General features: G+C 48.0%; 2 protein-coding genes across 3 annotated transcripts in view; one reads left to right on the top strand and one right to left on the bottom strand.

The window, feature by feature from the left end:
• LOC149366467 (luciferin 4-monooxygenase-like) overlaps positions 1 to 19,656 on the top strand; it is a 32,818-nt gene extending 13,162 nt beyond the window's left edge. For both annotated transcript variants that reach the window (XM_089550902.1, XM_089550898.1), the window contains 6 exons: positions 1,928 to 2,130; positions 3,323 to 3,491; positions 12,398 to 12,673; positions 16,871 to 17,015; positions 17,842 to 18,111; positions 19,507 to 19,656. In XM_089550902.1, coding sequence (XP_089407028.1) covers positions 1,928 to 2,130; positions 3,323 to 3,491; positions 12,398 to 12,673; positions 16,871 to 17,015; positions 17,842 to 18,111; positions 19,507 to 19,613 — 1,170 coding nt within the window. In that variant the 3' untranslated portion in view covers positions 19,614 to 19,656. The remainder of the gene's footprint in view (positions 1 to 1,927; positions 2,131 to 3,322; positions 3,492 to 12,397; positions 12,674 to 16,870; positions 17,016 to 17,841; positions 18,112 to 19,506) is intronic.
• An 897-nt stretch (positions 19,657 to 20,553) lies between these two features.
• Positions 20,554 to 25,665, bottom strand: part of LOC149366466 (uncharacterized) — an 11,904-nt gene continuing 6,792 nt past the window's right edge. The window contains exons 5-8 of the mRNA XM_089559692.1: positions 24,090 to 24,198; positions 23,602 to 23,678; positions 23,051 to 23,101; positions 20,554 to 22,185 (exon numbers count right to left, since the gene is read on the bottom strand). Of these exons, the coding sequence (XP_089415818.1) occupies positions 20,554 to 22,185; positions 23,051 to 23,101; positions 23,602 to 23,678; positions 24,090 to 24,198 (1,869 nt within the window). The remainder of the gene's footprint in view (positions 22,186 to 23,050; positions 23,102 to 23,601; positions 23,679 to 24,089; positions 24,199 to 25,665) is intronic.

The following is a 25,665-nucleotide window of genomic DNA, read 5'->3' as shown; positions in this document are numbered from 1 at the left end:
TGCTGTACTTGCCGCTAGCGGTCTTGAGTATGATGATGGTATGATTTTAATTGGTTGTAATAAAGTTTGGTTATAAGAACTGAAGGTTCTGCAGAGCAGACAGTTACTGTTATGCCATTCACACCGTCTGCGGAAAGTACTTCAGTTCAGAAATGAAACTTTTGGAAGCGCGTGTTGTCTTGTCGTCACCTGAGGTGATTTCAACGCTTAGTGACCATTTCATCTTTTTTTTGTAATTTTTTTACCTCTCAAGACATTCTTGTAACGCTCCACTGGGAGTAATTTAGGGCTAGAGGAACCGTTCGCCAAAACGGGTTTAGGAAGTGTCCACTCGGGTCAAAGAAAGCGATGAAATATAAGCAGCCATGAAACATCGATTCTTGCTTCAGTGGTATAGGTTACATGCTTTTATTGAAGTCTACGATCAACAGTATAGTAACTATGGGTTGCAACTATAACAGCAGTGAGCCTACGTGTTTTGTATAGAGTGGTGGTTGCCTATAGCACAAGAAAAACAGATTTTTTAAAAGCCAAAACACCTTTCCTTTTACAACAGCGGTATGGCAGGTGTTGACCTTTCGCATCAAGCCATCTACTGCCAGTATATCAGCATCAGGGACAAAAAGAGATAGTGGTTGTTGACACCAAAGCTCAACTTTGCAATTGTGAAAGCCTGAACAATCTGCCAAATTGCTAGAGACGAGCCTGGTGACTATTTTGCTTTGGTAAGAACGTTACTCATTATTATCTACACCTTGACATGCAGTAACCAGCGGTTCGCAGACACTCTGGCTCAATCGTATCTGATGCTTCTTTGAAAAGGAGAAAGCTTTCCGTGCAAAGTAGGATAACTGCGGTGCCAGTATAGCCAGAAAATATTCATGAGGGCCTGCAAGAAGTGTTATATCACCCTGCGTAAAAATCGCAGACATAATAACAAAATTCACGCCACCAATAGGAATGCAGTGAAGTAGCCACATGTGCTATGGGGAAGACCCAGTGTACTATAAAAAGTACACCTGTGTAACCTCTGGAAGGAATAAAGCAATCGTCACGAAATTTCAGCAATCTCTTTTTCCTTATATGAGAGTATTATGGGCTAAAAATGAAGAAAATCCGTTTGCTAGATTTTTCTTGGTCCCTAATGGGTTAATGTTTAAAGATAGTTGATACGAAAGGAGAAGAAAATACATGCCGATGGTGGATCCGAACACACGACCTGCGATTTTTGAGTCCGGTGCTCTACCAGTTGACGAGGGTGCTGTTGCGGGCTAGTTTGTTGAACATTGTTGTGTTGTACGTTGTTGTACAGTCTTTGTCAAAAGTAACCAGGCTGCATGGTTTGTTTCTAGCTTGCATAGTGGAGTCCTTGTGGCTTTCCTAAAGACCAAAAGTTGTTGGAAGGTAAGAAGACACCCAGTCCTTACTTTTAACGACCATTTCAGCTTCAGGGAAGCTGTAAGGGCTCCACTGTTCGAGCTAGAAGCAAACCATGCAGCCTGGTTACTTTTGACAAAGACTGTACGTTCCTGTGTCCTGTGTTTGCGCAGTTCTCTTTTCACAACTCTACCAACTCAGCTACGGCGATGACTGTCCAGTTGTCTGCTTTCGGGAATATTTATGCGTAGTGTACCCGAATGTTGAGAGTGTTCACCAGCGCCACCCTCGTCCATAGCGCGAACGTAGTATGTGTAGTATTACCCCGAGTGCCACTTAGGAACGTCAACGAACGATGCGGGCGTTTCACATTGCTCCTAAGGCTTTCTCGGGGTGCCATGACCGTGTGTGCCAACTGTGTACATGTTCCATGTGGCAAGTCATAATTCATGACAAAGACTGGAAGTCACGGCATCAGACCGGAAGTGACGTTGACTAAACAGAAATAGACATCAACCGAACCGGATGTTACTTCTGGCTCAATTCACAGGGTCTCTTCGTTATGGGGGCTACCAGCGGATTCGTGAGCGTGAGCGCTTTCAGCGAGCTGGACGGAAGCGACTACAAGGAGCTCACCGGCATCGTGCCCAAGGAGACAGTCGCAGCATTGTGCTACACCTCGGGGACCACGGGTCTGCCGAAAGGGGTCGAGATATCGCACTACAGCTTCGTCGCCAACCTCCATACTTCCAAGTTGGTCTCCTAATCTCGTCCCTTGAAATGACTTATTGCAAAGCAATCTCAGTTATTTTTCGTCTGCGCACTCCGCCCGGCAGTGCAATTCTCTACTGGCTGTTGCAATCGCGCGCTTTTCCGAATCTCGCTATTTTTTGTTACCATAGTTTTTATAACGGAACATATTGAATTTAAACACCATTATACACTGAGCATAATTCCGATTCTCGAGGGTAACCAACTAACAAAAAAGATGCGCTTGTACGCGTTAATATTGCTTGTTTTCTTCTTTATATCCGGTGTCACCACCACGACGAAACATCGCACATTTGTATTGGACGTAATATACGGGTGACCAGCCAAAGTCAATTATCGTTATTTATTTTAGGTCGAACTCTGAAAAATCGTGCACTTTGCTGGAACCTTGTTAGTAACTTTCCATAACCGGCGTTCCAAATTTCATAAATATTTCAATAGCTAACACTGGTGTCGTCAATTGCATTTTCATCTTTCTGCGTAGCTTAGGTGCCTGTAAAGCTAAATGATGATCTCCTTTTTAAAAACGCGGTTGAATTTCTTTGGAGGAGAAATTCGAGGCCCGTGTACTGTGCGATGTCAGTGCACGTTAAAGAACCCCAGGTGGTCGAAATTTCCGGAGCCCTCCACTACGGCGTCTCTCATAGCCATAGTCGCTTTGGGACGTTAAACCCCATAAGCAAACCAAGCAAGCAAGCAAACCTTTTTAAAAACGCGATCTGACACAATGTTTTCTACCTAATAACGCCTGCATTGAATATACCATATTATTATAACGACTGGCAAAGAAAAATCCTTGCGCTGATGATGGGGATTTTTTTATTATAGTTCTTTAAGCCCTTTGCGGGTTGTTACATGGTAGGGAACGGATAAAATACAGAAGGTCAAGTTTGTTTAAAAATCGCAACTGAACTTTTTCCAGAAGTCACTTGTACACACAACAGCCATAAAAGATCAATATTTACTGAGAACAAGAATTCGTTAGAGCTGTTCTCAATGCACCTTTAACGTATTCTTGCGGGTGCAACAGGTTTCACCTAAACCGATTCAGCGCCAATCGAGGGAAACCATATCTCCCCTTCCAAGTCATTTAGATGTAAGACCTTTGAGTAAATTCTCCTTGCCAGTGTTCCAGTCTTCCAACCAAACCAAAACCTCGTGTCTTCCTCAACAGGGCATGCCTGAGCTCGAACGAGGAGGACGTGCTCCTCGCCTGGAACCCGGTCACTCACGCCTCGGGCTTTGTTTACACCATGGTGGCCGCCTGCATCGGCTCCACCTGCGTGATAGTGAGCCCCGCTTTGCGATTCGAGCAGATTGTCGACTACGTGGACAGGTACAAGGTACGCGGTTTCATGTTCATCTTTCAGGGTCTTCACTTTTAGGTTTCTTTCACCTCCCGTCTGCATTTTCTTCAGGGCTGCTGTCAAAAGGCAGTAAGAAATGTTAAAAGGGGCAGCCTTTTTCCTTTTTAAACGCGATATCAAACGAGTTAGCGAACTTGTTGCTACTCAGCTACGTTCCGCTGAATCCAAAACTTACCTTATCACCGCGACGTACTGAACACGGAACCAAAACTTTCAGTCAGTGGCGCCACCTGGAAGGGAGATCTGAAAGCTATGGTGTCGTGTTCGCGGGTCCCGGCAAGGAAGAAGCGATACGAAGGCTGCGTAGTACTTTATTCGGCGACAGCTGAGGTGCTTTCTCCAGCGGCGCTCATGCAGGGGCTCGCTTTTGTAGAGCCGCTGCTGACGTCACTTGGCGCGTCATCACGCGCCGCATTCGGCCCACACGAAACGCCAGCACGCGTCTCACTCGGCTCGCCCAGAACGCCGGCACGCGTCATATGGCAGCACTCGTTCCCCGATTAACCATGTGTTCTTACGAAACCATGTTAAAACATGAAAAGCAATGTGTTCGGGGAGATGGAGCCTGGTATAACTGAGTATCACCCTATTCATCTTTCCTTGGTTGACTCCACGATAACAGTGCATTCTGAGCTCGTTTGGTGCATGCCGCCAGTTAATCCTAAGTGAACCGTCGGAAATAGTGGAGAACATTCAGAATACGCTCTCAAGCAGGGAATTACGATTATTACGGGAGGCAGAATTTCTCATATTCTGGTTCAGCCTCCTTTAATAATCAAGTTGGGAGGAAAGGTAGAATTTCTATGTCAACAATAGAGAGGCACCGAAATAAACGCTGGGACTAAATGAAAAGTGGCTGTCTGGCAAAGACCAGGCGTAGCCGAGCTTTTCGCTAGTCCTTCCAGGTTCAGCTGGGTTGAACCACAGCCAGGTTTCATTGGTTACAATTTTGAATGTAAAACTTTCTTATAACTTGCGGATAGACTAGGTGATTAATTCCTGTAGTTGCGGTTCTTCTTTAAAACTGCAGAGAAAGTTTACTGCATTCGAATCAGTGCGAAGGCACGGATTTGTCCTACGTAGAAGACGACGATCAGCAGTCAGTGCCGCGAAACGAAGTAGATGGAAGTTGATGAAGACAACGCTCTGCAATGAACAGCGTGAGAGTGTAGTGCAGTTTAACACCCACGTCAATCTTAATTGTTTCTAATGTTCAGGGCATCTTGGCCAATCCCCACTGTGGGTATCTGCCTTTCCTCTAGAGGCCAACAACAGCAACAACAACACGAGGCGTGTTCGGTTGCGGTGTACAGTGACGAACTACGTTTTAAGCCCCTTTTCCTTCATTAGTTGACCATTTGTGCACGGATCGTAAAATTATACTGTCTTGTGCTTTCAATTGTGTTTGTTGGGATCACGGCCGAGCAGTGTTGAGTGAGCGTTATGACCCTAGTGCTGCTTTAATTACTTATTTGGCATGTAAATACAACCTAGAGGATGTTGGACAAGATGACAGCCATAATATCCATTTTACTCATTTTCAATACTCCTCTAATGCTCGGCTTGACAGGATTTACGTTTCAGCAAACATGTTAACCAGTGTGTTTGGTTACTGGATGCGGCCCATATTTTTAAGTGATCACTGCATGGTGTCTCTTCAGATAGGTTTGGTTTGGTTTGGTTTATGGGGTTTAACGTCCCAAAACGACTAAGGCTATGAGAGACGCCGTAGTGGAAGGCTCCGGAAATTTCGACCACCTGGGGTTCTTTAACGTGCACTGACATCGCAAAGTACACGGGCCTCTAGAATTTCTCCTCCAAAGAAATTCAACCGCCGCGGTCGGGATCGAACTCTTCTGATAGGGAGGTACAGTCGGCGCACACTCCATTTTCGATGGGAGCTGTGAAGTTGATTAGCCGTCCACTCTCAGATAAAATCATTGAACCTGCTGGCCATGCACTGATCTCTCAGTTTTGCAAAAATAGGACTTATTTAAAGAATAAACAAAACATTTGGCTATTGAAGCCTCAGCAAGAATCGCGTTTTTCCAGAGACATCATCTTCGTGAGCTTGGCCGTACTTTAGCTGAGCTCCATGAGTTATGGACGATTAACCCAGGTGCCTATGTAGAAGATACCACTACTGTAAAAGCAGAGCTTCAACAGTTAGAAACCGTAAGATACCCGACGGCTTTGATAAGGTCTATGTCCCGTAGGCTTCTGTATGAGCAACCATCTCGTCGAGCCCTGAGAAATGAAAGACAGACTGCTCTTGCAAAAGAAATATTGCAAATTCAGTATGAAATTTGCACATACAACGATGCTCCTGCGATTCTTGGGGCTTTCTTTAACCATGATCGGAAGCTGTTTGGGGGTTGTGAGGGCGAAAATGGGAGATCTGATATCATTTGCTTACTCGAAGTCTTTCCCAGGTGGTCGAAATTTCCGGAGCCCTCCACTACGGCGTCTCTCATAGCCTTAGTCGCTTTGGGACGTTAAACCCCATAAACCAAACCAAACCAAACCAAACCTTTCCTCGACTTCACGATGAGCAGCGTGTTTTTGTGGAGACTCGCATCAGCTCCGCGTTATAAGAGGCCGCAGCATCCAAACACATATTCGTATTCCGCGTTCAGTATTGCAGACAGTATCAAAGAGACCGGCAAAGTAGCTCTTATTCAGATTAACCTTGCAAAGGCATTTCATAAATTTCGTCATGATTTCCTGTTTGCAGTCTTACTGCATGAAAATATTGGAGGCGTTTTGCTCACAGGCATAACACTGTGCGATAAGGAGTTCTACACAAGGCTAATTGTTAATCAAACGCCAACCAAACCTATACCACTCAAACTGCCTGTTCACCAAGGTTGTCCATTATTGCCTTTGTTGTTTGGGCTATATCTTGAATCCCTTTGCGTCAGTACTATTAACAGCGCTTTGGAAGGTGGCTGCCATTTAAAAGTCGAGGAGTCTGCTTAGCAGCGTAACATGCCACCTGCCAGAGGTGGCATATATATATATATATATATATATATATATATATATATATGAGAGAAGGCAACAGCCACAGAAACCAAGGGGCGCAGGGGAGTTTTTAATTTATTTATTTATTTTGTGGTGTTGATCAATTTATATTACTGAATATGTTGTCGCTTAAAGCTATATATATATATATATATATATATATATATATAGCGAAGTATACGCTTCGTTAAAGGAAACATATTTATTCAACTCGACGTTTCGATCGGAAGACCGATATATATATATATATATATATATATATATATATATATATATATATATATATATATATATATATATACATATATATATATATAGACCCCCTGCTGGCTGATCCCAGTATGGCGCGAGTTTGTACCTATATTGTGACCAACTATTTTTCGTACAACATTCCGGATGGTGTCAAACCATTTTTCGTTTGTTATAGCCTACACGTGCTACTCAAGTTGGTGGCTATCTCGCTACAGGGATTCGACCCTATGATATATGCACCTTCAATTGTATCCCTTCTCAGACTCTTCACCTCCCAATGCGCGGTTGCGGTGTTCACTAAGATGTGAACCAGTTACTGCGCCATTTCCTTTCCTCGGAAACCAATTATCGTATCAAACATTCTGACGTAACCGTTGTTCGTACACGCTTGCGGGTAGTGTCATGCAATTGCTCGTCGGATATAGCAGAAGTCCTTTGGTTATATGGGTTTATGGGGGTTTAACGTGCCAAAGTGACTCAGGCTGAAGGGCTCCGGAAATTTCGACCACCTGGGGTTCTTTAACGTACACTGACATCGCGCAGTACACGGGCCTCGAGTATTTCGCCTCCATCGAACTTCGACCTCCACGACCGGAATCGGACCCGCGTCTTTAGGGTCAGCAACCAAGCGCATAACCACTGGTTATGAACCCAGGTTGAAGACTAGCTCCCGAACGCTATTTGAGTCAAGTGTAGTAGTAGTAGTAGTGGTGGTTTATTAAAATAACAATGAAAACGAAGGAAAAGATTGTTAAAGATTGTTACTAGCCCCGGCATCTGCCAAATCGACTGGATGAGTGTTTCACTTGGACTTCTGAGGGTTCAGCGTTTGTGGAATCACGGTTTGGAGGCGCGCCTTTCTTACGGTGACATATTGAGTTCGCCTTCACAGCACGTGAGCTTAAGCGCCTCCTGAATTTTTTTTATTGCATAAAGTTCTTAGCCATCGAAACACATGCAAGTGCTTTCATCATAATCAGCGTCGCGAACACTTCCCGTGCTAGCGTATGGAGCCGAGTGCTACTTGGTGGTTGTTGTTGTTGCGACTGTGGGAAGGATGAAAGGGAAAGTGCACGGGCCTGCCCACTGGCTGAGGCTGAGCCACAATCGCTGCCAGGTGCAGACAGAGGAGAGTTGAAAGATGGGAGAGGAAAGACTGAACGAACAACCGCGACCGCCGAAGTGACGACGCCGCCGGTTGTAACAGATACCCAGTTCGATTCTCAGTGACGTGCCGCCGGGTGCCCACCACTTTATTAACGGATACAAACATCACTTCGGCCTGTTGTTCGACCTTACTGGACGAACATGCTCTCGAAAAAAAAAAGGCTCCTTCTACGACAAGCACCCTACTACTGGCTCATAGATGTAGGAGTTACTTGGTACCTGTTGTTGTTGTTGTTGTTGTGACTGAGAGAAGGATGAAGAGGAAATTGCACGGGCCTGCTACTGGCTCGAGCCAAGCCACCACCGCTGCCACGTGCAGATAGAGGAGAGTTAAAAGATCAGAGGAAAGAGAAAAAGGAAAGAAAAGACGCGCGTCGCAGCAACAACTGCGTCCGCCGGAGCGGACGCTGCTCAAAAAGAAGCGGCCGAAGCCGCGCTCGCCGAAGCGAGAACAGATACTCTTTTCTTCCCTACTTGGTACCTGCACCCACAAGCCAGGCTTCTGAACAGAACAACAAGACATGGCTTCATGCTTGAGGTCTGTTGGAGGTATGGTTGAAAAATATAATGCACAGTTATCGTTTCTCTTTAATTCATTGCATGTACTTCCTCGTTTTACGCAAGGTTTATAAATCAATTTTGCGCAGCTTTGCAGTGTTATAATCCAATGGCACCCTGTTTTTACGGCAAATTTTATATCGGGCACATATAAGGTTGGACTTAAATAAAATCGAAATTGGTTTTTAGGAAAGGTAATGACGAAGTAAGTGCTCTCACATATTTCGGTGGACACCCGAACCGCACCGTAAGGGAACGGATAAAGGAGGAAGTGAAAGCAGAAAGAAAGAAAGAAAGAGGAGCTGTAGTAGGGGTCTCCGGTATTAATTTCGACCACCTGGGCATCTCTAACGTTCCACCCCACTGGCAAGAAGCATGACATGGCGCGAGGTGATATATGGAGAAAACGTGTACTTGCCAAATGGGGACACTGGATGGCACTAAAAGAAAATTTTTATCAAATTTTATAGCGTGAGCTACACTGGCCGAGGTTGAGCAGTTTCGCGTCGCTCCTGTTGAGCCGTGCTGCGCATGCGCGAGGAGCGAGTGACGTCACTACTTACAGCTGGCGTGTCTCGCCGCGCGCCCACGCCTCCCTTTGCTTAAAATAATCGGAGTGTAAAACGTTGACAACGCCAACGTCAATGAACACAATGAACGCCGACGGACTATGGCTTCAGCGCCATGTTTATGGCATAACGTTGTCAATGCCAACGCATGCGGCGCACAACTTTCACTACCGCCACTTAGCGTAAAGCATGGTTGAGGTGTCCACTGTTCCAATGGGGGGACGCAGTTATGCGTCTTTCCTCTGGTTCAGGTGTCCACCGAGATGTGGACACCTCGCCCTAACCCAGTCTCCCTCAGGCTACTGTATTCTGGCAAGGCAGAGCTAAGCAACTGCCATTTTTTAGGAAAGTCGCATTCACGCTCATTGTCGGTGGACACCTAAACCACGCGGTGAGGAAAGGGAGTGAAGTGAGAGTATAAAAAAAGCAGGAGGAAGAGCGGCTGTGGCGGAGGGGGATTTGAGCTTGGGGTATCTGTTACAACCGGCGTCGTCGCTTCGGTGGTGGTGGAAAACATTTATTTACAGATAAACTTCGGGAGGTGAGGTATGAGCTGACCCAAAGGGGGCCAGCCCTCACAAGTACTAGGTGGAGGTCCCTAGTTCGGAACCCCAGTGGCGTCGGCCGCTGCCCGGGCTCGCGCGACCAGGGCCTGTTGGGCCTGCAGGTCAGAGCAGCCGAGCAGGGTCGCCTCCCAGTCCTCCCGGGTTGGGTTGGGGTGAGGGGGGATAGCAGGGTTGGAGGGGCAGGCCCACACCATGTGGTAGATGTCCGAAGACTTCTCCGCACAGTGCGGACAGTTGACAGAGAAAGAAGGGTCAAAGTGTTTTAGAGCTGCCGGGCACAGCAAAGTATTTGTATATAGGCGAAGCAGAAGCCGCTCCTCCGCCTTTGAGAGACCTTTACACGGGCGGGGATAAAGACTATGGCCAGATTGATAAAGTAAAGAAATGTCCTTAAACGAGTAAGCTGGAGAGAATTCGAGTTCCTGATCGTCGGGGTCAGAGGGGAATGTCCGGTGAGAGAGCGCGCGGGCGGCGGCGTCAGCTGCCTCATTTCCCTCAAGGCCCATGTGAGCAGGAGCCCAAACGATACGCCGGTGAGCGGGGTCCCCGGTATAGACGCTGTTTTGGAGAATGCGGTAGGCTAGATACGGTACCCAGCCCTGCTCGTCGTTCCGACATGCCCCTCGCGAGTCGGAAATAATTGTTTTTGAATTGGAATGAGATGCAGCCAAAGCAATGGCGACCTCCTCCGCGTGTGTTATGTCACGGGCTCGGAAAGTAAGGCCGTTCACTGTTTTGGATTCGTGGACGACTGCGGCCGTGAACCATCCCCCATGGTGGGGGCCGGAGGCATCCACGTAGAATACGCCGGGTTTCGATCCATAGTGGCGGGCCAGGGCTTCCGCCCGCGCCAGGCGCCGGCCATTATGGTCCTCACGGTTCATGTTCGCGGGAAGAGGGCGCACGTGGAGGGCGCATCTCCACTGGGATGGAATACGTACGCGCCCTTCCATGAGAGTGGTATGTTGGATGTGTAGTCGGGCAAGGAGGCGGCGACCCGACGATGTCTTCGAGAGACGTGTGTATTGGTTAGTCAAGTGGGCTTCCCAGAGCTCCCGAAATGTGTTCACCATGCCCAGCCCCAGGAGGCGCTTGTTGGAGGTGGTCACGGGGAGGTCCAGAGCCCGCTTAATAATTTTGCGGAGGATGACTTCGAGTGAATCCTCGTCTTGCTTCCGCAGGTGGAGGTATGGAGTCGAATATAGAATTCGACTGGTTACAAATGCATGCGCCAGCCGCAAGGCGTCCTTACATCGTAACCCCCCGCGCTTGTTAGAAACCCGGCGGACTAAGCGGCCCACCTGGTCCCCCACCTGACGGAGTTTGGCCAATGTTGTTTCTGACCGTCTGTCTTGATGTATAAAGAGCCCCAGTACCCGTACTTCGATTTTTTCAGGGATTGGACCTGTCTCAAGAGACAATGAAATTTTGGCTGTGCACTTTGGTGAGGGGCGTATGTGCACAAATTCAGACTATTGGGTTGAGCATTGGAGGCCGCAGCGGCGAGCATAACGGTCCACTATGGTCGCCGCCTCCTGCAGGTTGGCCTCAATGTCTCCAAGGCAACCCTGTGTGGCCCACAGGGCGATGTCATCGGCGTACAGCGCATGCTGTACACCGGTGACAGCGCCCAGCTGGGCCGGTAGGCGCATCATAGCCAGATTGAATAAAAGGGGAGAGAGCACCGCGCCCTGTGGTGTACCCCTGGTTCCTAAATGAAAAGGGCCATGTTCCTTATCCTGGATTCGAATGTAAGATTGTCTGTCTGTCAAAAATTGCCGAATGTATTGAAAGGCGTTTCTGCCGCAGTTAGTTTGAGAAAGGTGGGTGAGAATGATCTCGTGGGTAACGTTGTCGAATGCTCCCTTCAAATCCAAGGCGAGTACGACCTTGTCATTATGAGCGCATTCGACGGGGTCAAGGACAGCCCGATTGAGTTGTAGCAGGACATCCTGTGCAGATCTCTGTGGGCGAAACCCGAACATGGTGTCCGCGAAAAGATGTTTGGATTCCATGAACTCGGACAGCCTGTCGCGTACCATCGTCTCCATGAGTTTGCCCACACAAGAAGTCAGAGAGATGGGGCGGAGGTTGTCCGTGTTGATGGCCTTTCCAGGTTTAGGAATGAAGGTGACCAGGGCGGTCTTCCAGTCGATGGGGAGTGGTACTTCCCCAAGCCAGATTGAGTTAATGTAATTCAGTAAAGACAAGTATGTCGGGTCGGGGAGGTTGGCTAACAATTTGACTGTAATTTTGTCCCGACCCGGAGCGGTGCCACGTTTCATTTTTGCCAGGGCCGCCCTCAGGTCATGGAGCTGGAACGGTTGATCCAGCTCAACGTTCTCAGAACCTGCATAAGAGTATGCCGGCCCGCGGGGGTCCTGGGTGGTGCACAAGTACTTCTCCCGGAGCTTGTGCGCCAACTGAGTTGTGTTGCCCTGAAAGCTGTGTATGGCTCTTTGGAGGTGACGGATTTTCCGTAGCATGAGGGGTATAATGCTTTCGCATTAATAAGTATTAAGCGAATGTAGTAACCCATTGAGCTGTAGGCGTGAGCACTGTTGTTGTCTTGAGAGCCGGGGTAAATTGGAAACAGGATATTCAGTGGCGGAATGGTGGCGCGCCGGTGAACATGCGGCGTATCGCGCTGCAATTTCATTTTTTTCTCTTTTTGATTTCGGCAATTACAACTCCTTGCGACGATTGCAGGAATAACCATACTGATTCTAACGTGTTCTCGCACCAGGTGACCACGTTCGCCAGCTTCCCGACGCGGCTCCGCCAGATCGTGGGCGAGATGCTCCGGCGTGGCGTGTGCCTGGACAGCGTCCGCAAGATCAACGTGGGCGGCAGCGTGGTGTCTCAGTCGCTCGCCGAGGCCGTGTGTCGCGCGTTCGGCGACCTGCTCTGCCTGCGAAACCTGTACGCACTCACCGAGTCTTGCGGCATCGTGTGCTCCCCGCCTGCTGACGAGATCAGCGCCGGCTACCTGGGCTACCCGGCGCCCATGGTCGAGATTAAGGTGAGAAGCTTTGGCGAGCGCCGGCCTTGTGGAAGATTTGGTGGTCACCGGAGGAGAGAAACAGAGAGCAAACCTTTAATAAACAAAAAATTGCGAGTACACTTTGGCAACTAAAGTGTTGAGAGGCGGAAGCCTAGGACACTATGCCGTGACGACTTCCGGTGAATATGACGTCACACCGTTCCCGTGGCTATATCGATACCCAAATTATACATCTTTCGGGAATCTTAAGTGTTGATTACGCTTAATTACACATTTTTCCATATAATTTGACACAAATCCGGCGTTTTTCCGACCATTTTGTGACAATTTTCACTATGCCGTAACGACTTCAGGTGGATGTGACGTCACACTGTTTCCGTGGCTATAGCGACGTCCGCGCTATTTCGACGCAATTTCGGCATTTCGCCTCTAATTATTTAATTAATCTGCAGTCATCAAACTTGGCTTCTAGGTTTTTTCCTCCTCTTTCTGCCGCCGCGGTGGCTCAGTGGTTATAGTGCTCGGCTGCTGACCCTAAAAGACGCGGGTTCGATCCCGGCCGCGGCGGTTGAATTTCCTTGGAGGAGAAATTCTAGAGGCCCGTGTACTGTGCGATGTCAGTGCACGTTAAAGAACCCCAGGTGGTCGAAATTTCCGGAGCCCTCCACTACGGCGTCTCTCATAGCCTTAGTCGCTTTGGGACGTTAAACCCCATAAACCTAAACCATCCTCCTCTTTCTGAAGCAACCATTCGTTTTCTTCTATCTTTTTTTAGTTCCCGAGTTAAACGGGTGGGACACGCTTTGCTAACGGACGACAGTACGAGCCATGAAAGGCTTTCGCCTTAATGTAGAGGATTCGCCGGTGCAGATAGTGAATTCCGGCATCATCTTGGTCCGCGTCTGTAGTCCGGGATGCCGCAAGATCCCGCCGCCTGGCGAGCCCGACGTGCGAGGGCAGCTTGCTCCGCCACACTCCAGGAGGAAAGTCTCCTAAGCCTCTTCAGTGGGGTTGGGGTGAGGAGGGAAGTAGGGACTGTGTTGACAGGCACATACCGTATGAGATAGCGAACAGAGCTCGTCACAGTGTGGGCCCAAAGGATTGACTTTCCGGTCATAGGGAGCAGCCATTGCGGGACACCAGTAGGTGCTCGTCTGTAGCTGTCGCAGAATGAGTTCGTCCCCCTTCGACAACCCCTTTGACGATGGAGGGAATTGGCGATGCCTGTTTTTGCAATCGTCGATAATTTCTTGAAACCGCAGAAGCGGTCGGCTTGGGACTCATCGGTATCGAGAGACGGTGGTTTGCCGGTATCGAGAGTGCCCCGCACGAGGGAGCGTGTTGCTCTCGGTGTCATTCTCCGATACTTAAACTGAAACTCAAGTTTGGTGCTTCATTATTACTAAATGTTTATGAATATATAATAATGTAGCAATTCAGTAATTGATTAGTATTTTTATTCAAACACCAAGATAGACTGCAGGAGAAGGAATGTCTTTCTACGATGGCTTGCCAGGTCCCTGCCATCGAAATACAAAGGCAGCTGAATCAAAAGAGACTCTGAAATTGTTACATTCATAGGCTGCATTCTTATTCTTATTCTGCGTAGCACGTGAGGATACGCGAAATTTTTTTTTCAAAGAAACTGCTATAGATACAAAAACAAAACATTAAAAAATTCTAAGCAATATTTCCGGCAAGTATTTTCACTTCAGAGAACGTTGATTAAGAACGGTCGTCTCGTCTAGAAGCCGTGGTAAAATATCTTCGATCATCTATCTGCCGTGGTTAGTGCAACAGTTTCAGATCTTCTATGTTCGCTTTGCTTTGCTGCTACGACAGATCGTTGCAAGACAAAGGTTGAGTTTGTTTCCAGGCATAAGGTGACTATTTAGAATAAGTTGCAAGTGCCGCTTGTGTTTTACACGTTATTAATGCGACTGATTATGTCATTTGTGTCGACGTTTAGAAATTTCTTGCTCTGACAATTATTTATTTCCACAAATTATTTCATCTTGTACAGATACTATGTACAGACAATTTCATGTACAACCATCATCAGGGACCGTTAATAGACGCCTCAGCGAACTCTACGCGATCCCACTTTAGGTGATAATTTACACAAGCTCTCACTCATGCGACTTAATTCAGGAATAAGCGATTGACTATGGCGTTCCCCTGCTGCCACTAAGAAACTGAATAAATGAGGTCTTTTCGTTCCTATGTGCTTAAGGATTTCTACGGGAAGACTGTTGGCATGGCAGAGCCCCTTATATAGGTTTCTTTTATACCCCATCACCGCCGCCGCGGTGGCTCAGCGGTTATGGTGCTCGGCTGCTGACCCAAAAGACGCGGGTTCGATACCGGCCGCGGCGGCTAGAATTTCTTTGGAGGAGAAATTCTAGAGGCCCGTGTACTGTGCGATGTCAGTGCACGTTAAAGAACCCCAGGTGGTCGAAATTTCCGGAGCCCTTCACTACGGCGTCTCTCATAGCCTTAGTCGCTTTGGGACGTTAAACCCCCTAAACATAAACTAAACTATACCCCATCACCAGCCACCTGTTCTCGCTTTCTTGCAGAAAATATATGTAATACCCTTTCGGCAATGCGTCTCACGCTACTAGACAGCACGCGTGAGACGGCTGATGGCATCTTTGTCATCCAACATGTCAGCAGCGGTGGCGGTGGCTTAAGTCAGCAACGGCGGCACCAGATCCTTGCTATGATCCTTGCTGACCTCCTAAACTTCAGTTTATCGCTCGCAAAAACAAAAAGGTGGCAGACCCGTACTGATCCTGTTGATCACATTCCATGTGTATGCCAGCTTTTGGAAAGCTTTGGCAGAATTTTACAAATTAATTAATCAAATACACGACACAAACGCTGGGCGCAACTGCTGGTGAAAGACGTTAACACCAATAACCTACCCGTTGTTCTGTCAAGGCTACCTTCTTTAACAAGACCCTTTTTTCTTCATAACTGTACCATTTTGTTTCATGCTGATCTTCACAACATGAATGAGGCCATCGTAACTTCGCGGATATGTATGTACTGTGGGCGGCAAGTGCTTTTGTTTGCAATGTGATGCGTTACCGCGGCACTAAGAAAAAAAATTGAAGTGGACCGTTACTGAGACATTACCGCATTTTAACAGAGAAAGGCGCTACTTTTACTGGAAACGCAGCTTTTGTAAGCCAGAAAATTCCCAAAAATGATATACAGGTATTTCCACCGACGGTCTTTTCCGCAGGTAAGCTGTAGCACATCGACGCAGATTTCTTGGTGGGGATCCCGGAGGCTATAGGCAACTCTAACATTCACGATGAAACACATATCACGGAGTCCTTCCCGCTGCAGTCGTCACGAGTTCATACTTAGTGGCGGTAAGATTCGGAAGTGAAATCTCCTTAGTAATAAATGAGGCTTGGAAAAACATCAACAGAGCCTTAAACAGTCAGGAAACTAATTTCACTAAGAACGTAAGCCAGATGAAGAGGCCCTTAGGGTGCGTTTAAACATCTCAGTGGCCCTTGTTGTTATCTAGGCCTGCTCGAACCGAGAGTGTTGCCCATCGAGCTCTACCGCGCTGAAAAACAAAGCTGTTGACGCAAAGTATGGGCGCAAGAGCAGTTGAAAATTGAGCCCCCCTTGCCCCAAAGATACCATGCCATCTACAAGGCGTTGCCGGAACATGGTGGTTCAGCAGCCGGCATATTCTTAAGAGATGACCAGCATAATATGTGACTTCATCAGCGTTACCGGCTATTTGGCCCTAAAACCTGTTTAAATGGATTAGCACGTCTCAAAACACGTGAAACACAACAATCTTCTTCGTTGTTTGAACTAACTGAACACCTCTCATGTCGCTTGGATTTACGACTCGTTATCTAAACAACCAGTGCCAGTGCTACCACTGCGTGCAAAATTTCTGGCTAAGTGCGGACGCCTTAGCCAGTCTTTCAACTCCCCAAAAAATGCGAGATGGAGGAGTGGGAACAATTTCTTCATTAAAATCAAGGTCCATTAGTATGGTGCAGATGTGGGCTGAATATTAATATTTTAGTTCTCCTTTGAAACGCCCAAGTAATAAATGTACCGCAGGGGGCAACCATGTATACCTGTTTCTGGAACTGTCTTAAGCAAGGTATTCCTGTTTGGGCGGTGCGTTTCTTGTTGCTACCTTTCCTGTAACATGTCAACCACTCATCTCGTCAGATCATAGACACGGAGACTGGCGAGGAATTGGGACCGAACGAAAACGGAGAGCTTTGCTACCGGATCCCGAGCACCATGAAAGGGTACTACAACAAGCCCGAAGCTACTGCCGAGTTCTTCGACCAAGAAGGCTGGTGCCACTCGGGTAAGTATGCACTGCCTCTAGACAAAAAACTTTTTGAAAATAACGCTCATGTGTCAGATACATATCGGTGCTCGCATGCTAAATGACACATCTAGTAAAAGGAGGAGTTTAAGAAATTATAGTAGGGCTATAACTGTTTTCGTTGCTTTTGTTAGACAGGCAAAGCGAGGCACGTGACCCAGCTAAGGGAAGAAAACGCGGGGAGCGTTCCTTTAGACAACGGTTGCAGCAAGACACTGATAGTCCGGCGGCATGGCCATCTTTTGAATCCAGCAACCCTCGTAATGGAGGTTATAAGTTAACTTGCGGGCACTCCTTCTCCAAGGATGTGTTTCGTTGTTTTAGTTGTGGACGTCGGTTCCAACATCACAGCTTAAGGGCTCTCCATAGGAGCGCGGAGACTTTTAAGAAGCTCCCGAGAAGGATCACCGAAGGATTGACCATCATCCGAAGAAATCAAGAGCGTGCCGTGTAGTGTGACTACTTTTTCTTTTTCTTTTCTAAATTTCTTATTGGCGGCCTTATTGTTTTATATTATAATCGCTTTAAGCCCGTTGTGCCATCTGGCGTTGCGGGCAAGTCAGTTATATTTTTATTTCTTTTTAAAAGCCCTTTCTAACATATGTCGGCCTGACGTAACTTCGCTGAGGTGACTGGAGCTTTCCGCAGGCTTTATTTCCTTCATAGTTTTTTTCTTCCAAGGACAGTATCTCTCGTCGCAATGGGCGAAGGCTGAAGGAGGAGCAAAGTTAAGAAGTCTCGTCACCTTCCTTAATGTAAAGGGTCCTTGCATGTCGAGACCCATGGAGTATACATATACCTTCAGGAGACATGTGCTACTACGACGGGGACGGCCGGTTCTACTTCGTGGAGCGCCTGAAGGAGCTCATCCGGTGCATGGACAACCAGGTGGCCCCGGCAGAACTCGAGGAGCTCATCCTGAAGACTGCGGGTGAATGCCTGGCCGAGGTGGCCGTGGCTGGAGTGCCGCACCACGAGTACGGCGAGGCAGCCGCGGCGTACGTGGTGCTCGCTACAGGAAGCGAGCAGATCTGCAGAGAGGACATCGTTGCCCGCATCAAGAACGCCGTGGCGGGTGAGTGAAAAGACGAGAATCAGCAAAGCGCCCCTGCGTTCTTCAGAAGCGCAAAGCTTAATGTGCAGAGATCAACTCATTCTTTCAGGAGCGCAATGTTTACCGTTCAGAGATCGACTCATTCGTTCTAAATGAGTTCATTGTCACGTGGCCAGATCACATGACGTATGGGTGACCCGAAGGAGTGGGTTTTAAAATAATGCAAAGATAGCGCGATACGGCAAAGAACTGCTATGTTAACGCACCAAATCTCCCCTTAGGCTGCGGGAGACCCTGTAGCTTAGTGCTCCGGAATAACTTCGAACATTTCGGGTTCTTTAATGGCCACTCACATCAAACAGAGCACGCGCTTCTTTTGCACTTCGCCTTTATCAAAAGGAAGCTGCCGCTGCCGACATTTGAGCCTAAGTCCGTAGGCACAGAGTCAACAGGCCAAATGAAATTGAGAAGTGTGAGGGAATAAAGAAGATACAATTTGCGTGAGACATGGTGAACTGCAGATCAATGGTCCCCTTAAAAGGGGCACTGCCGCCGCGGTGGCTCAGAGGTTAAGGCGCTCGGGTGCTCACACAAAAGACGCGGGTTCGATGCCGACCGGGGCAGTCGGATTTCGATGGAGGCGAAATTCTAGAGGCCCGTGCACTGTGCGATGTCAGTGCACGTTAAAGACACCCCAGGTGGTCGAAATTTCTGGAGCCCTTCACTATGGCATCCCTCATAGCCTGAGTCGCTTTGTGACGTTAAACCCATGTTAACCGCAAACCACTGAACTTCCAGGCATTTCTTCCTCAGGCGCGAAGCACTGCCAGCGATGCGTCTCTCCAAACTTACACAATCAGTGCACCGACTGTTACGTTCCGTCATAGATCATAACCTAGATAGTATGGCATGCACAGACCACACACTTAAGCAAGCCTCCATTTTCTGCAAATGTTATCTTGAAAGACCGAGTGAACGCGAGTAATTTTCCTTACGACATACTACGCGGGCAACATTCACCCGGCAGAAAAGCATCAGGCTGTTATACAGTAAAAAGCTTCAGAAAGCATCCTTGTCAGTGAAGGGTTTGCGAAACACACAATGAAGTGTTTTAATATCACAGTGATTCCTCGAAATCACGTGAACCACTGCGTGCCACCAAAACTGATAAACCGTGACGTCGCACCAAACTGATCGCATATCACGTTCTGTGGGCACACTACTCATGGTACTAACGTTTCGGTACGAACTTCTTGTTATTGCTCCTTGTTACAAAGGTGCCAGTAAGACGGTGGTACTAAAATTCTGGCACTGGATGCTGGTAGTAAATGTGAGGAGGAATAAAGGTTTTTTTCACGTGGTGAAAACAGCGGAATTGTGGAAATGTGTACCATGTTTTCTTGACTCCTTTCACAGAGTCTTGCGCTCCGCACAAGCACCTCTATGGAGGAGTCCACTTCGTCGATCGTTTGCCCAGGACAGACACCGGAAAGGTGAAGAGAAAGGCCCTCTGTCAAGCATGAAGCATTACGCGCTGCGGCAAAAACAAATAAAAGGCTAAACTTGCTCGTGAGTTACGATGTTCTGTTCTGTTGCCATAAAACCACAACAGCATTTTTTCCAATGTATGAAGCACGTAAAGCTGTAACAAAGCCGTGACCGCACTGACCAGAGTTCGTGAAAGCCGTGACCAGAAGTTCCTTCAGAATCCAACACGGCTCTACTACAATAGTTGCAGCTCCATTGATAATGCACTTTCGAAGAGAGGGAAGAGTCTTCGTTCTCAGCATTGCAAACTAAATGGAGCACAGCCTCCACTCGCTCAGCTAGGGCACCTTGTAGCAGTCATTCCCCTGGTACATTTTCAATCTAGCAGTCAAGGGCGCAGTTTTCGGAATAAATGTGGCACGAACGAATGTTCGCCGCCGTTCTCGCATGAGTTCACATCTGTCCAGAACTTCTGTTTTTGAGGTACACAACTCAACGCAGCACAACAGACTCGTTCAAATGTCGTTACGGCACCTTTTGTTTTCAAGAACCTTGATACTTGAAAAGTATATAATTCATAACAAATGATAAGAGCCATAGATTGTAGTGGGCGCCATTTCGAGCATTTCTTCGTGGCTGTAACGAAAAGACCAACACTGGCCGCGAAAATTATTTCATAAAATTTCTCAACATGGCAAAAGTTCATTCACATATTCCTGAAAAGTACAACTAAAGAAAGCTGTCCATTTCGGGCAACCGACTAAAAAATAAGGCTGAATATTCGATATCTACTCCGAAGCCGTTGTTGTGACTGTACGAACACTGTCACAAAAAAAAGCACCGAAGAAAAAGAATAAGAAAATGTCATCAAATAGGTGTTTGTTGTAGAGGGCAACACTTGCAAAACAAGATACCTTCGCAAAACCTCCTCGTCACTCACGTATTATATATCTTTGTAAAAGGTGAACTGGTGGCCTAGGTCTTTTCTGTTTCCACTGAGAACGCACCAGTCACCATCTCGGTAGTGCGCTCCTCGTCTGGCGACGCCTCATGCTTGATGCCCTGTTGCGAATCCTCTTGGATGTCTTCGTCAGCACTTCCACTACCGGAAGCCCTCCCCAGCGGCGTGTCCGAACGAGGCTGTTCCTGACACTCCTCGGCAGGATACCCGTCGCTCTTTCTCCTGCTGTTGCGCCTGTCCTTAACCAGCACCGGTCCCTGGAATGTAGACGGAGGCAGAACGCCTCCCCCAACATGGGTGTCCGGCTGCTCAGTGCACGGCTTCTGCGATTCGGGCTCGGTCTTGCCGATAACGATGGGTTCGATTGCGCGCTCTTCATACGGTCCGTCGGCTTGGTTGGCTCTAGTGACCGGTTCAGGCTGCTGTGCTGGACTTTCGACTGCGGGTAATGCAGCACTGACTACAACGGATCGGTCTACGGACAAGTGGTCCCGGACGAGTGTAGTTGCTCCGGTGTTCACGCCAGTGAATACAGGCTTCTTTCGGTATTCAGCGTCATCCGTAGAGGTTACACGGGTAGATGCACCAATCAGACGACCTGGCACACCGCCGTGGTCTCCTTCTTTGTCGAGCTCCATCACTTCAGCGATACTGACGACCTCCCGCGATGGCAACAGCGATGGCTCGGGACCAGACGCAGTTTGCTCTGGTCTGTCGTCCGCCGGCGTATTGGTAGCAGGAACTGCGCAGACCGTTTCTTCCTCTTTGAGATCTCCCGGCCTATGCTGCACCTGCATCGCTGTGGCGACTTGGGTCGCAGACTCCGCCGGTGCACTAGAGTCGTTCGCAGTCGGGACCAATGGCGGGTCTGGCGGAATACGGCAGCTCGCCTTGCTATCCGAGTTGCTCCCGTCCGGCAGCGCAGTCCCCACCTGTGAGGACGCTTCTCTCCTCCTCTGCTCGAGGTACTCTTCGAAGTTGAACTCAGTTGACGATGGAGCTCTTTGTTTCTTTCGCGAAGCGCGACTAGGCGTGGCGGAAGCGGTGCTGCTCGCTGTGCTGACGATGGACTCCTCCCCTCTCTCTGGGCTCTCTTGGCGTCCCGCTTTGCCGTGCGCCCTCTTCCTGCTGCCGAAGAGCACCATCTGCAAAGCGTCGAAGCTGGGCAAGCCATGGCCTGCCTTTTTAGACTGCGTTGCCGTGATCTGCTTGCTGTCCCTAGCGCTTCCAGCATCGTGACCCCAGACGTAAGACACTGCGCCCTTGTTCGGCACGACTTGCAGGGGAGCGCCTTCGGCATCGTCATCGTACACGTTGTGACGTAAATGGGCGGTGGGCTCGAACCAATTCTCCAGCAGAGCTGGTTCTTGGGCGGACGGTCCTTGGGCGTTCACACTGACGCGCTGCGGCTGCTTCACTGATGGGCTGTTCCTCCCGGAGTGGTGCTTCGATGAAGAGGCGATGCTTGGCTGCTTCGAATGCCGAGAAACCTTGCGACGCCATATGAAGCGGTCCCAGGTGCTTGCGTCATTGGGCTGAGTGTAGCTGGATTCTCGGCAGGATATGGCATCGTCGGCTGCGATCACCGGCGCTTCTTCTTGCAGGTCGGAGAGGTAGTTGACGTAGACGCAGAGGAGAATAAGCGCCTACAAAGAGTAAAGGCAGTACTCGATCATGGTACTAAACTTGTATCCTAAGGTGTTACCTTTATAGGAAACGTCATATGGAGGAAGTTCATTGTTTCTTTTAGGCACATTGTCGAGATAACTGACTTTTGTTTAGCACATGCTTCATGACAAAAGGACGCGTCATTTGTTACGTAGTATAGCTAAGTAAGACAGACTTAGGGCAATACAAATAGAAGCTAGGATATCAGAATTATTGCACGGTCTAAATTATTGCTTGGGAGTATTGCATTTAAGCTGTGGAATGGCTGCTGAATGTGAGTGAACACTAAAATCAAAGCAGGTCTTCAAGAAACCTATCTACATGTAACTAGAATAATCTTGGCTTCCTTGTAGGGGCTGCACGGCCAGCTTCACACGATGGCACATCTCCTTAGACAAAAACGACTGTACGTCATTCATTGATCACCCGCGAGATTGCTAAAATTTTCCCCATTGCTACCACCACTGCGTACATCCGTTAACATCAAGTTTTTGTTCCCTCTGCTACCAGACAGCCTTCTTTTCATGTCAAGTTTGCTTCCAATAACGCACCCTTCCGTGGCTAACTCTAAAACTGTTAAGTGTATTTTCTTCTTTTCATTTAATAATATTGCACTAACTGATACGCCTGTATGGCAGTACCCTTCTTCCATATTTACTCCCCTATTACCTCCCCTACGCAGAGTAGCATGTCAGCGAATATTCATGTTAGCTAAAATATGCTTTTCATTAAAGATCTGCCTCTCTGACTATTTTAGTGCTTCCCACCTTTCATTAATATAATGCGCTTGCGGGTAATCTGGGCCACAAAAAAGGAAAACCTCCAGATGTCAACGTCAGGTACCTTAATGGCAGCCACGACGGTGTAGGCCAGTGCGGGGAGGATGTAGCTCCACTGAAAACGTATAAACATGAGATGAATGAGGGTAAGAAAGCGCACTGCTCAGTTCTGCGTGTGCACATATATTCGTTTCATGGCTCGGAAGATGGGGTAAACCGGCTTTCATTTCTGAGGCAACCCAGACAAAATGACGAGATGCGTTAGAGCACTGAGCTGCGTTACGGACCGGTGAACTCTTCGGATGCAAGCCAACCTGCGTTGAAAATAATAATTTCCTACACTTGTTTAAGTTGAGGCGTCAGAGACGTTGGAAGCCTCGCAGAAAAAAGTGCTCCGGTCACCAACATTCCAGTAGCCGCCGTTTTGTCAGTGATAGCGCGGTAAGTTTTTCTTTTCTGTAAAGTACGCGTAATGTTGGTATTCTTGTTAATAATAGGAAACTAGGATGTGCGAAATTCCTACGGAAGTCTCAATATTTGCGGAATTCACATAGAATCTTTTCCTGCGTACTGCCCATGAAGCAGCCACATCGCAACGGCTACATTTGTACTTACAGCCGACACGGATGCTTCCTCTGGACGGGCGGTGGTCTGCGTCTCTACATTCATGTCGGTGGTCTGCCCTCCATCAGCTGGCGTCTGCAGATACGGACAAACAGGCGCAAAAGAACAAATGTGCCAAGTGCAGAAACGCAGTACGTGGCTCATACGTGGCTCCTGGCTTGATTATGAAGGGTTGCCAACACAAACCATCCGGTCCATCCATCTAGCAAACTTCGCGTATGTCCCGAGCGGATCGTCGTTTAGAAAGAACACCCCGGTGCTGTGCGATACCAATTAACGTTAAGGAGCCCCACGTGGTTCATATGAGTACGGAGCCCTCCGCCGTGCCACATCTCATAGCCATGAGCGCTCTGGGATGTTTACCCCACGTTCCATACCAGTAGCAGAATCAAACTGCTCTACATCACTTGCAGACAGAGGTGATTGCAGAACGAGACAGGACCCCTTTGCACATAACTAGCGTTAAGATATCAAACAACTGCTCACCGGTAAACGTGGGTAGAAGGCATCGACGCAGGAGGCGCACCAGATGAGGAGGGTCGTCATGCCATTCCATATTACGAACAGCCTGATGACCGAGCTGATATCCTGCGTCATGCAGGAGAAACAATCCCTTAAGATATCTGTCTTACTTTTGTTTGCTCAGGCACTCGGGCATTTGAAAGTTTTTAAGGACCTGCGTCAGAAACCACAAATAAATTTCTTGAGGATAACACAGCAGCAGACCTCTGCGCCACTTTTTCGTGAAAATGACCGCCTGTGTCGCAGTTGCGTGCTATTGCAGTCAAAAACAATTGACTAGTTTAATTACTATGATTTGCCCTGCCCATTTCAATAGACACTGGAATGGCCCATGTGTGTAACTTTACCTACACGGATTTGGAAATGCGTCAGAGAAGCCATCTTTCGGCATTCCTAGTCTTACTGCGGCACTCACAAAGAGAGACGCCTATCTCTGCGATACCGTGCACATGCACAAGAAATAATGGTCGGCTCAAAGTGACATAAGCCAATAACTACGCGCGCTACCCTGGCTAAATGCATGACGTAAGAAGGCGGGGGTGCATGACTAAAGGTAGCAGGAATGCAGCTGTCATGAAAAATAGGACTCTCTGTAATTACAATAGGAACGAAAGTATAATATGGTGCTGGAAAAAGGTGATGGTTCCTTGTCGAATGCTGTCCTGAGCATGAGACGAGAAGTTCAAGCAAGGTTAGAAATCAAACAACGCAGTGTTAGTAGGCCTGATTTGGGAGAAAATGGCAGCACACCGCATCAGGGGGTACAAGGAGACATGGGATGGGTGTCATACGAGAGCAGCGAAGCTGGCAGTAAGATAGAATATGAGAAGCAATTGAGAGAAACGGGGGAAAGCAGTGGGCAAGGAAAGTTTTCAGTTGATTATATACACGAGGATATCGATAGAAAATGATGAAGGCGAAATAGAAAATTGACAGGCTAATATCTAGACAGCAGTCGGGAGAAAGTCAGGAAGTATAGGGTAAGAAAGGTTAAAGAAACAGAGCGGGGTCTGTGGGTAACAGACATGCATGCGAAATCGGCACTGGGAAAATACAGAATGTCGAAGCAGGAAATTACCAAATAAAACATCCACAAAAAAATTCAGGCGCCGCTTTGGCTCTCTAAAGTGCTGCAAGGCGAAAGCTTTCCTCACGCACTGTTTGGCATTGACTGCGAGACTGTGCAGTACAAGTGCTTTATTCGACTACACACTTGGACTACACATTACGACAACACACTTTGACTGCCGACTTTCACTGCTTCTTTAGCACGACTCTCTCTATCAGCTTCGATGAGTTCGGTTGTATCTATGACCCTGTTCGCAGTAATGAGGTGTGTAATGTGGTCACCCTCGGACGCCTTACGCCCCCTGTTGGAGCGGAGGACAATTATTTTATTAGTTGTATGCTCCAAAAGGGGGCGTCAGGCATCCGTGGGTGTCCTCATTACTTCGAATCCGTGCACTCTGACGTCATAACCATTTCGACCAACCGAAAAGCGTGACACCTCTGCTGACCACCTTTTGTCGACAA

This window comes from Amblyomma mixtum, chromosome 1 (assembly GCF_055824585.1).
Source record: "Amblyomma mixtum isolate Tamu chromosome 1, ASM5582458v1, whole genome shotgun sequence".
Lineage (NCBI taxonomy): Eukaryota > Metazoa > Arthropoda > Arachnida > Ixodida > Ixodidae > Amblyomma > Amblyomma mixtum.
The sequence above is the reverse complement of the archived record's forward strand: the minus strand, read 5'-3'. Positions and strand labels throughout refer to the sequence as shown.